Source organism: Choloepus didactylus, chromosome 7, assembly GCF_015220235.1.
Source record: "Choloepus didactylus isolate mChoDid1 chromosome 7, mChoDid1.pri, whole genome shotgun sequence".
NCBI classification, from domain to species: Eukaryota; Metazoa; Chordata; class Mammalia; order Pilosa; family Megalonychidae; genus Choloepus; species Choloepus didactylus.
In genome coordinates, this window is record NC_051313.1 from 10,811,160 (window position 1) to 10,823,521 (window position 12,362).

Sequence of the window (12,362 nt, forward strand, 5' to 3'; positions counted from 1 at the left end):
TTCCTGGGGTTTAGAAATAAAATTATTTTTCAGGATCAGGAGCCAATGATTAAGAGCTTGAATATTTGTTCTACCTAAGCTCATGCTAAACCAACTCTTGCAAATTTCAAATTAAATTAGTTGTGTTTGCTACTATTCATCCCCACATAATAGAAATGAGAGAAAACAAAAGATCTCTGCAGGTCAATTATGCAATATCCTGTTGCTCTTGGAATAATAGGAGTTGGTTTTGTTGGAGCATGAACTGGTAGAGCTCTGAGTCATTGATAATTGTCATTTGCCTGGGAAAACCACCTGTTACCTCATGAATGATGTGAACAGAAACAAGCAAGATTATGGAGTGACTCATTATATATCTTTCCAATCGATGCCTTCTCAAATAAAGCTGTCCTCTCTTAATATTAAATTTTTAAAACCCAATCATTTGCAAAGCACTCACTATTTATTGCTACATTTTAAAGCAATCCATTTAGGAGAGCATGGTAAATATAAATCTCATTTTAGCATATCTACTTTCCAATAAATTAATTTCTTTAATTAGGACTGGCGCCACCACTTAGCGTTTGTTGGGATTTATGACTTTCACATAGAATGCCTCCATGTGGCTCTTGCCGGATTATGTGTTGGGAAACTTGATATCTAGTCTTTGACTTCAAAGAGGGTTAGTTAACTTTCCCTGCCTTCCTCCTCAGTAAAGAAGAGATGATAAACTATAGAAGAACATCCAACTAGGTCAGCAGTGTTTTTGCAGCATCTCAGAACTTACTCAGCTCAAGTCAGCAGGCATTTATTGAGCACCAGCTGGGTCCTAACTGGCATTAAGAATACTGCTGAGGACACACAATGCCTGCACCAGGAACTCTGCTGGCACGGAGCTCACTGCCCAGTGGGGGAAGAGATGTTTAACAATAAGAACAGTACGCGATGAGCCTTGATGGAAGTATGTTCCAACATAGGTGCAAGAGGAAGTCTTTCCGTCTAAGGCATAAGTAGGGAACGGAGAGATGGTAAGGTCTAAGCTGGGCCTTAAATAGAATTTCTTTAAAAAGTAAAAAATGTCTGTGCATTCCAAAATGAAGGAACAGCAGGTGCAAGGACATAACATAGGGGTCAGCACACTTGCCCCGCAGGCAGATCTGGCGCAGTTTTTGTAAATAACGTTTTATTGGAACACAACCACGTTCGTGTCTTGTCTAAGGCAGACTTGAGTAGTTTGGCCAGCAGAGCCTAAACTATTTATTGTCCGGTCCGTTACACACAATGGCATAGCCTGGCCGGTGGACTCTAAATTGTTCCATGTCACTGTAAAATAAACCACCTGTTCAATTCAATTCAACCAAGGACTTTTCTTCAGTCCTCTGAAATCTCTCCATCTAATGAGGTGTTTTTACTGCCACCACAAATCCCCTTCCTCGTTTTGGAAACATGTCCCTCTTTTACAAATCCCGGAGCACCAGCATCCAGGGCAGTCAGCCGGTCGACATCTCTGCCTGTCTTCTTGGCACACAGATCAGCACGGTGGCCGCGGTGCCTTTCCCACAGTGAGTTAGATAGATAGACGCGGAGCTGGCACTCCAGGAGGAGGAGGACAATTCTCAGCATATTAAACAAGTTTCATCTCGTGGCACAGGGAATATCACTTTTTCAGGTGTTATAATTAGCACAGATATAATTGTGCTTGATTATAAAAAGTACTTACTTTTCGTTACAAATCCATAGACATCTTGGCATTTCCCTGAATAATGCTTTTTTGTTTGTTTGTTTCAGTATTTCTAAATTTGAGGAACGATGCTGCTTCCTTTATGTACTTCATAATTCTGATGATTTCCAAATCTATTTCTGTACAGAACTTCATTGCAAAAAGTACGTATTAGTCATTGTTTGTGTGTGAAAAAGACTGTTCTTACCTGATCATTATTTTTAATTAACGAGTGAACATGTAGCTCCTGAAAAGAGTTAATTGCTGTGTGGTTATGTAAATATTTTATTTGGGCTAATATTTTATCATTATGTGGTATGTTTAACACTCGGAGAATATGAGGGGCTTTGTTTAATAAATCCGGCTTTTTCTTAGTCATAATTTATTTTGCACAGACAGAACACTAACTGAGACTTACTGATTTTCAGATAGGACATCTCATTTTTAAAGTGCTCACTTATTATAATTTGTGATTACCAATATTATCATTCTTGAATTCTTTTGAAGAACCTACCATTATCTGCAGCAGTGGTTCTTAATCCTGGCTCATATTAGAATCACTGGTAAGCTTTAAAAAAATCCTGGGTCTCTCCCCTCCCCCGCCCCTAGCCAATTAGATCAGACTTTCTGGTGGGAAGACAGTCTGGGTTAGGAGTTGATGAACTGATTTACAACAGTAAAAGAGAGAGAATCCCAAACCCTATGGACTGCATTACATGTGGGTGTTAATCTCCCTAGGGACCTGGCTCTTGGGCCAATAATTGAAAACTTCATGTTCCCACAGGACACGGTGACTGACATAACTAGAGAAGAGTGTGACAATTTAGCAACGAAGTGTAGGAAAAAGCCAGCGTGGATTTAAATTTGTTCTGGAGTTGTTCTTATTCATATAATTACTATTTGACCCCATCAGAAGTGACTCTAATATGCTAGCTACAAGATATAATCATTTTTATCTTGATGCAAAAAAAATGTTTGGCTTCATCTACAGTTGTGGGTTAGAGTGTATCTTTACTGTCATAAAATACATGATAAAAATATTTGGAAATAAGGACTCCTAGCATATATATGGTCTGTTTATTTACACTTAAATTCTCAAGGCTGATGTGTTTCTATAATACTCATTGCTAAAATTTGTGGCATGCTCATTCCAGACTAGTATCTCTTTTACTCTTCAGAGAAACCCTATAGATAGGTAGCATTAGTAACTTCATTTAAAAGTAAAAAAAAAAAAAATAAAAATAAAGTCTTGGAGAGTTTAACTAACCTAAAGATCTAACTGATACACGTAAAATCTGGGATTCAAACCAGGTACATGTAACTCCAGAATCCAAGATCCTAAAAACTATTCCGTGCTCCCATTCCACTGTTATGCATTATATTTTGCTTAGAGATGTTCATGTTGAAAAATTGTGCTCCAGTGGCTGATGGAAATGTTTACCCCAGATGGTAAAGCCAGTCTTCAAAGCCAGATTTTTTTTTAAGTGACTCACTTTCTTCCTCCTCTTGGTAGAACTTGTTTGGTCTCTAAATTATCAAGATACTTAATCTGCATGAGAGCCTACTTTTATCCATTGAGGCTCGGGAATGTTTGTTTTCCTTGTCTTTGACCTCCAAGAAGTCAGTAGAGAAAAAGGAAGGGTGAGGAAGTGAGTGCCACATATAAACTCCATAGACCCCAAACTCCAAAACAGACTTTTTTTTTAATTTTATTCATTGTCATATCCCTAACGGCCAGAACAGTTTCTGATCTTTGTAGACACTCAATGAGTATTTATTGCACTGGTGGATGGACGTACGGACAGATGGACAAGCTGCTGGATGGATGATGGATGTGTGATGGAAGGATGGATAGATGGATGGATGGATGGATGGGTGGGTGGATGAGTAGATGGTGGGGTGAATAAAAAGAGGGACAGAGATAGGGATGAGGCTTCCAAGTTTTGTTATGTAAACTTTTCTTGTTGCGCCATGATGTGCTCCTCCTTTGGGCTGACGTTACTCAGGATGATCTCCTGTGAGATCTTCAGCCCCTGCTCTCCGTGCTCCCTGTCCTTTCTGTCTGTGCACCGTTGGCATGCCCTCTGAAGGGACTAGCCACAGCTAGTGTTGCAGGGGCCAAGTTAGTTTCTCACTGTAATTATTTTTCCTGGCTGTCAAATGGCCTCCATAAAGAAACTTTACAAGGAGTGTTCTTGAGGAAACAATGTTTGTCACCAAAAGAGAGGTGACTTCTGGTGCCAAAGTATAAGCCAGCCTTTCCTCAATCACATCAGTATTTCCCAGACTGTTTATGGGACCTCGTGTGTATGAGACTGAGGTGCTTGGAAGCAGTAACTGACATCAAATGTTGGCGTGGCCAACAGTGTCCCAAAAAGTCACCTCCAGTTTTAGAGACGCTGTTCCAGAATATCAGTATTCTTGTTGTGTCCCATTGTAAATCATAATATTAAGAACAGCAAAACAATAGCAGCTCATATTTAACAGGAGCACCATGCTAAGCCCTTGACAGGTGTCCCTCTGCAGCAGGTACGTGTTCACCATTTTGTAATTGAGGGGTGAGGCTCAGAGAGGCAGAGGAGCTTGCCCAGGGCCACACAGCTACTAATAACCCTGGCCCGATACGCAAGTCATGTTCTTGTCATTCCTACTCCCCTGTCCAGCCTCACCGTTCTACCTCTACATTACATTAGATTATTTGAAGTGAGTTGGAAATTTCTAGCAAATCCTCCCAACTGTTTTCTTTTTCAAAGATCCTATTTTTCACTCTGACTCTGATAAGCTGTCTATTGCTTGAATTTAGATACCCTTCGCTTACAGTGTTGTGCCCTGAAGTCACTTTGGAATGTACTGGCCGATACTGAATGCTGCATGTGTTGAGTGACCTCTTACCAACTTCCCTTGTAGGTTTTTTGAAATGGTGAACACGATCACCGAAGACAAGGGGAGAGGCACGGAGGACGGGGAGTGTGAAGGGGACTCCTTGGAGGTAATGCCTTAGCTTTGGCTGTTTATTTCACGACATTTCACAGCACACACACCTTATCGGGGCAGGTGTGTGTGCGTGTGGGGTGAGAGAGTGGTGGTGGAGAGTGGGGTTCAGCAACAGTCTGGAAGCTTTCCCTCAATGCTGAAAGGTACTTCTGGATTTCCCTTGGCGAAAAGGGCTAAAGAGCGAACATTGGAGAGGTCTTCGAGAGTACGGGGTTTTCGTGTTTTATTTATCTGACGGTCTGTGAGGGTTGATTACCCCAAAACCACAGTGCTGCTACACATTTTATGTTCTGCTCTGAGAAATGTGTGATTTGGGCAAGCAAAGCTCAGTGAAAATTCTGGATTGTGAAACTCTCCATGGTCCCCGTGAACGTGTGCTACACTGAGAACCCGAAACAATGAAAGAGTCACAGAAGATCACCCCAGATTCTGTCCTGCTCCTCCTGCTCTTTCTGTGGATGCCTCACAGACTCGGTGCTGTATGGATACCACCTCTGCGATCAGGCCCATTTTAGCTCCCACATTGACCCGAATGGTGTCCTGTACATGAAGGAGCCTCCCCACAGCGGGGGTCAGGGCCTGTGTGGCAGGGTCCTCACTCCAGAGTGGTTGCTCCAGTGGCTTCCAGATCTGAAGGGTGACACTCCCTATTTTAGTTTCCTAGGCTGTTTAAAGCAAATACCATGACATGGTTCAACGTGAACAATGGGGATTTATTAGCTTAGAGTTTGAGACCAGGAAAATGTCCAAATCAAGGCATCATCAAGGCATTGCTTGCTTCCCGAGGACCAGCGGCTGGCGATCCTGGGCTTCTCTGCCACATGGCAAGGCACATGGCAGCATCTGCTGGTTTCTCCCTTCTCTTTGAGGTTTCATTGCTCTTAGCTTCTTGCTTCCATGTTGTGTTTTGTTTTTTTTCCCCTCTGTTCATAAATGACTCCAGTAATAGGATTAAGACCCAGTTAAGGGCCACACCTTAACTGAAGTAGCCTCCTCGGAAGGTTCTTTTCAATGGGTTTACACCCACAGGAATGGCCTAACTTTAGAACATGTTTTCTGGGGGGCATACCACTTCAAATCACCACACTCATCTAAACATCACAGCAGGCCATGGTTTTCTCTAAGCACTCCCCACTGTTTGACTTGGAACAGAGTTCTGAAGCCAAGCAAAATGGAAAATGACTTTCTCAATGTTAACATCAAATAGAAGACGCTATCAGCAGCAGCATGGTGGGTGTACTTATTATTAGATCACTTTGATAATAGCATTTCATGCCCTAAAATAAAAATTGGATCGGTAGGGTCACAATTGAGAAAATATTTAAATATAATAACTAGTCAGGACCTCTGTCTCTGGTGAAGACCTGTATTTATCTAGCAGTTGTGTAGCTTTGACGTTCCTATGGAAGCCTAACGCTCTTTCACTAATGAAAAGGTGATTGACCTAATTTGGGGGGAAAATGTCCCCATGCATTAGCTTGCCATCAGTAAGAGTAAGAGTATACAGTACTTCTTATTTGTATATGTTTTACATTTTACAATTTTATATTTTCTTATTCAACTGATTGTGTTAGGATCTGGATCTTTCAACTCTTACCTCAGTGCTCTGGACTAGGACAAATTATCTTTCTCTTTTTATTTGTGTTCAATTTAGTATCACTTGATTGACTGCAACCCCAAGGGTAAAAGTTAACATAGATAATAAAAATAAAACCGTTCTATCAGCAGTAGAAAATTATGAAGGGATAGACTAGTAAAATCCATAAAGTTCTTTTGAAATATCATAATTTGCTGGCCTTTAAAAAAAAAACAAAAACCCAGTGATATCTATCCATTATTTCCAATCCTCCTTCGAGGAACTGAATCCATCTTTCCAGAAACACGCCCAGCAGAGCCAGGCCATGGCAATCACCTTAGAGACAAGGTCAGTCATTGTCATTGGTTGACTCAACAGTTTGGAGAACCTGCTCCAGGAACTACTTTACCCACATGCACAGCACACCCCAGCTTGAATTACCTTAGAATTTGGGATGAATTGGGCAGCTAATTTTCCTAAGCCTCATGTGTAAGTGTCCTATAATATGAAGGGAGTGGGGAGATCATTTTTCAAGGGGTGATCAAGAGGATCCAGGATCAGGATGCTGCAGCAGTGAACGGGGCGGGCTGTGTGGGAAACCCTTCCTGGTTAGGCATTTCTGCAGCAAACACTGTGACCACTTACCAGCTGGAAAGGAGGGAACCACTAAGATTCCTTCCCAGGAACATCCAGAGGGTATTCGTAGATCTGCTGACCTCATGAAAACAAAGAGTGTGCACAATATAAACGCTAGTCATCAAACCAGGATTCATCAGAATAATTTAAAATCTGTGACCCAGAGTGGCTTCTGCAGTGTTCCCAAAGAACTATGTAGCCTATATGACGAATTCGGGTTTACTAGTTTGAAGGGTTTGGGTTGGTTTGCCATTAGGCTGCAGCTGGTGATACTGCTGTTGTGTTCTCTGAGTGTTCTGCTGACATGGTGTTGAAGAATGGATATGGTTATGTCTGGGCAGTGGACTCTTGGGCTCTGTCTCTCTCAGTCTCAATGTCCCTTTGTAGCCAGGCCACCTTTACAATATTGCGTTATTAAGGCTTAACTTAAATATTTGCATTATTTATAACTCTCCATTGTATACACTGTTATACTTCTTAGATACTTTTAGCATGCTCAAAATTGTTTTCAGTTTTCTAAAACATTCTTTCATTTCATCACCACAAAATGTACTCAAAATAAACTTCAGCCCCTAGATGACATGCCCCAAATAATTCTCCCACTTTCCATTCTTTACAGTGTAAACAAGAAGAGTTGCTGTAGAGGTCTTCTCTGCACAATTATTGAGATTTGTATGCAGAGTAGGAATATTCTGATCTCTCCCTCAGTTGGGGATAGAATTAAAATCATTTCATTGCATGTATGAATTACTTCTGAAGCCTTTGGATGCATTGGCCCCAACAAATAAAAATGTTGGAAAGGTCATATGATCAGGATATGCCCTTTAACGCTTCTAACTTCCCTTGGGGTGGTGTCAACATTCAGCAGACATTAGAGGTGAATGTGGTTCTAGAACTACAAATGGGACGCCCATCCCTAGACTTTCTGGCATTTAAAAATCTTATCAGAAGCCCAAGTTAAGGTTTCTCTGAAGCAATAAGATTGTGGGGGGTGGGATTCAAGGTAAGGGTCAGACCCCCTCCTCCAGCTGATGACACTGGGTCAGTGAAGCTCCAGTGCTGGGGTCAGGAGCCCTGGGTTCTCTTCAGACTTTGCCAACAACTGGTTTTGTCACTTTGGGCATAGTTCGTACTCCCTCAGGGTGAGCATGATTCCACTCCTGAAATGAGAGCTGAGTAAGAAGATCTGCAACGTCCTTTTCCAGCTCTGACATCATAATTTTTCAAGATGAATACAAACTGCTAAGTTATTTCAAATATAGCTCCACATTTCTTTCAGAGAAAGTCTTCTGTTTTTAAGCAGAAAGAGAAACAACTTCTTTTGATTCAAGGCAGTTATTTTGACTCATGGTGGCCTTTTGACATGGAAGAGTTGTGAACCCATATCTTAAGGAATTTCGTATTATTGAACAGTTGATTACAGTTAGCCATCAGGGTTTTTATACTCAGCAGTTGTGGTCCCTGTTGTTCTGCTTGGGCTAAGAGCCAGCACATCTACCCAGGAACCCAAGCTAGACACCTCCGAGGAACCTCGGCTCCAGCCGTGTCCTGTCCCCCTCGACCTGGGTTTCCTACAGCCCCTTCGCATGTCCTTTCTGCCACTCCCCTGGTCGCAGGCCTGCGTCATCTCCCACATCACCTGGCCTCCCCCTGGTGTCAGTACCTGTTTCTGTCATCACCTGAGAGACCTCTCAAACATGTATAACCCTGTGACTCCGCTCACTGGAAACCTTGGGTTGCTCTTTGTAGAAGCTCTCCGCACCATCCACAGTTCCTCACCCTTTGACTCTGGTGTAACCTTTCCCTTCCACCCTTCACCAAGCAGTGCTGAGCCCCTCTCTGTTTCTCAGATGCCCACACTTCCCTGCCTCGGGGCCTGACTTGCAGACCCAGCTCCACATGCCTTCTCTGCTTTTCCACCTGGAGACTGTGTCCTTATTTTTCAAGCTCCAGCTCAAGTGCCATTTTCTTTTATGCCTCCTCAGTCTTCGCTGCTTTCATAGCATTTTTGTCCACTCACATTGCATTGTAATTCATCAGCCCGCAGTGGGATTAGCATCCCAAAATAGGACCGTGGTTTTATTGCCCTTTGCGTTATAGTTTTGCAAGGTGCCAAACATCTAAGCAAAAAGAGTGCAAACACAACACTTTGCAGTTTGAATCAAAAGGCAGACCCACAGCTGATTAAACAATATCTCCAACTGGTGGGGAGGAGGATGTAGAAGAGGACTGTTGAATCAATGTCAAGTCAGTGAAAGAATGACTACCATAATCAAGCTTCATACCATAACAAGGCCGTCGTTGACCATCCTTTTCTCATCACACCTGTATTTCCTTGAAAAAAAAAAATAGATAAAAACCACTGAGGTTCCTTGGTGAATAAGAAATTCATTGTGCCTCCCTCTTCCCCTATCCCAAACATGCATTCGTGGTCTTTCTCTCTGTCTCTCTGTTGCTTTCTTTCTCTCTTCCTCCCTCCTTCCCTTCCTTCTCCTCTGCAGCCTTGTACCTCACTTTCTTATCAAGATGGGCATGTGGGGGACACAGCCCAGGACATTTGGAGCAGCAGGCCTTGGGAGCTGTTTATGCAAAATGCCCAGTGTGCACAAAGAGAGTCGATCCCTTTTGGGGCGCAGTGGGGAGAGGAACAAAATAAAAGGAGTGTTTTTTCCTTTGGCTCAAAAATCTGCGGGATGATGAAACACCTTACCATTTCTTTTCTGGCGATTTGCCTCACAAACATTAACGAACAATCAGTTTGGCTTAGAATTGATTTAAGTCAGTTTGGAATCATCAAGTAGCAAACTGCGTGGTTATTATTTAACATCCTATTTCTCTTTTTGCACAGTCTGACGCTGAGCTCCCACCGTTGCCTCACTGTCTGACAGAGTATACCACTTACCATGTTACGTGGTGTATCAGTTTGCTATTCCTTCTGTCAACAAATATTTATTGAACGCCTACCATGTGCTAGGCTCTACTCTAGGTGCTGGGGACACAGCAATGAACACAGTAGAGAAAAATCTCTGCCCCCATTAAGCTTATTGTCTAATAAGAGTCACAGTACACAAGGCAAAGTAAAAAATATATATTGTGTGTTAGTGATAAGCATTGAGGAGAAAAATAAAGCAGGGAAGGGTTTACGCAGTTATGGGTTTCAGATTGGGAAGTCAGGAGAGGCTCATTGAGAAGATGACATTTGAGTAAATGTCTTAGGAAGGAGAGACCTAAGGAGAGACATTTCTTCCTGCAGTGTGCTTGGCATTCCGTGCAGCACCGACGTATAAAGAAGCCGATACAGACAGACGCATTAACAAAAGTCCTACTTGGGCCTTTCGGCTGCTACTCGCCTGGGTAATTAGGTACCAGAGGAAGGTGGGACATTTACAAGGTGGTGGAATTTTACTCTGGTGTATGGACAGTGCAAGGATTAAGCAAAGCAGCCACTTGGTTGTTGGCCTTGTCAGGATCGTCTTCCTACACTGATTCTCTTCCCTGCACCAGTTGAGGTTGTTCTGGGCAGGCAACAATAGAGAGATGATTCTAGAAGTATTTCCATCATTGCTTCAGAATGCAGTTGCTACTTCCCTTAGCAACAACCTGATTTGCTAACCTATTGCCATAGAAATGGAATGCAAAATATACAAGCAGTCTGGTCTTAACCTTCTAGATTTTATAACCCTTCCTTGTTTCCCCCCTTTTCTCCATATTTGGCTTTTAACAGAACCTGCCTGCCTTTGGCCATTGTCTGTCTCCTTTTTCTGGCCATCATGTGGGTAATTCTCGGTAGTAATATTAGGCCAGGCTTGTCTCCTGGGCACCGTTCAGCTTCTCCTCAAACCTGCCCTTTCAATTTATACCTATTATTTACAAGAATAGAAATAAGAAATAAAAACGAATTGCAAGAAGCAATTACCCATGCTGATGGTTTTATTTAAATTACATTGGTCTTATTTAAAGGTATTTGCATGTTTACTGTGATCCCTTAGTTCAACAGGAATTAACTTCTATACCTAACAAATAATCTTTTAAAAAAGAATGATATCCCTGCAACAATACTCCTCTCAACCAAAAAATAAACTTACTTTAAATGCTTTGTTTTGGCACCTGGTAAAATAAAGGTTCTCATCACATTTTCTATAGCCTGATTAATTAGTTAAGCAAGTAATTACTGAGCATCTACAATAAGCTAGATACTGTTAAGACTATGGATAGATCATTAAGGATAAAATCCCTGTTCTCAAACAGCTCGAGCCAGGAGGGAGGTGCAGACAAGCTGATGGGTGAGACAAGGCAGAGTGTTGAGTCCCTGCCAGAGTGGTGCAGAGGGCCTGGGACCAGCAGAGGGCCAAGTGGACGGTTCAGGAAAGCTGCCTTTCCTGATAAGATCCAGTGATACAATCCCAAAGGGCATGTCGGTACCAGGAGTGTGGTTTTATGCTGAGCCGATGAGAAACCAATAAAGCAGAGGCATGGATCGCTCACTCTGGAACTTTGTACTTTGTTAGCTTATGGAGAAAGAGTTGGGAAACAGGCAATTAGAGGCAAGGGGACCAGTTAAGAGGCTGTAGCTTAGTACAGAAGCACAGTGAAGAGGGACTGATCTGAGATACTAGCAGTGAAGATAGAGAGGTAAATGGGTTTGTGAGACGCTGAGATGAACCTGGCAGGATTTGGTGATCAGTTCAACATGGGGGGTGTGGGGTGGGGTAGGATGGAAGTGGAGGCTAAGGCAGCCTCCCAATGTCTGCTTGAAGGAGCAAGTGGATGTTCGGGGACATGGACAATGCACGGGGCCACCCTTACAGCACTGGTGTTTGGAAGCAGAACCATATAAATGAAAAATTATACTACTTATTCTTCACATAGAAAAGGCACTCTTCGTGTTTATGCATTAAAGTCAATTAAATTTGTTTTTCATACTGCTTTCACGGACTTCTAGGTGAGCCTTATGCAGAAAGTGATGTTTCAGCACAGGAAAACTGCATAGAATTCAGGGAAAGCATTTTTGCACTCAGTTCTCAAAACTTATAACTTATTCACCTTATAAGCCCTCAAGCTATAAAAGGTTTGCCTACAGCCTTGGATAGTGGAAAGAACACAAAATCTGGAATCTTATGCGCCGGGTTTAAACCAGAACTCTGACGTATTTTTCATTGGAAAGGGTGTTTCCGATCATTTATAAATTGGAGGAAACCATAGACCTTCCTTCCCATGACACAGGCTTATGTGACAGTCAAATGACGTCAGGTACTGAGAATTGGGTAGGGTGGTGGTGGTACTAGGTTCAGGGTATGGGGCACACTGGTTCTTGAACCATGGTCCCTGCCCCACATCTGGCTGGCCGGGGTCCCAGTTGGCTGAATCCCAGATTGGTGCTGCAGCATTGCAGAAGCGAGGGCCATCAGAATGGGGGATGGAGACTTTGGCGCCTTCGTTTGGCATTTGGACTCTGCT

The 12,362-nt window shown here is 42.6% G+C and overlaps 1 protein-coding gene across 5 annotated transcripts in view; it reads left to right on the plus strand.

Annotated features, from left to right (window-relative positions):
- The window catches only part of MAP3K5 (mitogen-activated protein kinase kinase kinase 5), a 216,719-nt gene that overhangs the window by 142,964 nt on the left and 61,393 nt on the right, over positions 1 to 12,362 (plus strand). For all 5 annotated transcript variants that reach the window (XM_037843559.1, XM_037843556.1, XM_037843560.1 and 2 more), the window contains 2 exons: positions 1,768 to 1,863; positions 4,607 to 4,688. In XM_037843559.1, the coding sequence (XP_037699487.1) occupies positions 1,768 to 1,863; positions 4,607 to 4,688 (178 nt within the window). The remainder of the gene's footprint in view (positions 1 to 1,767; positions 1,864 to 4,606; positions 4,689 to 12,362) is intronic.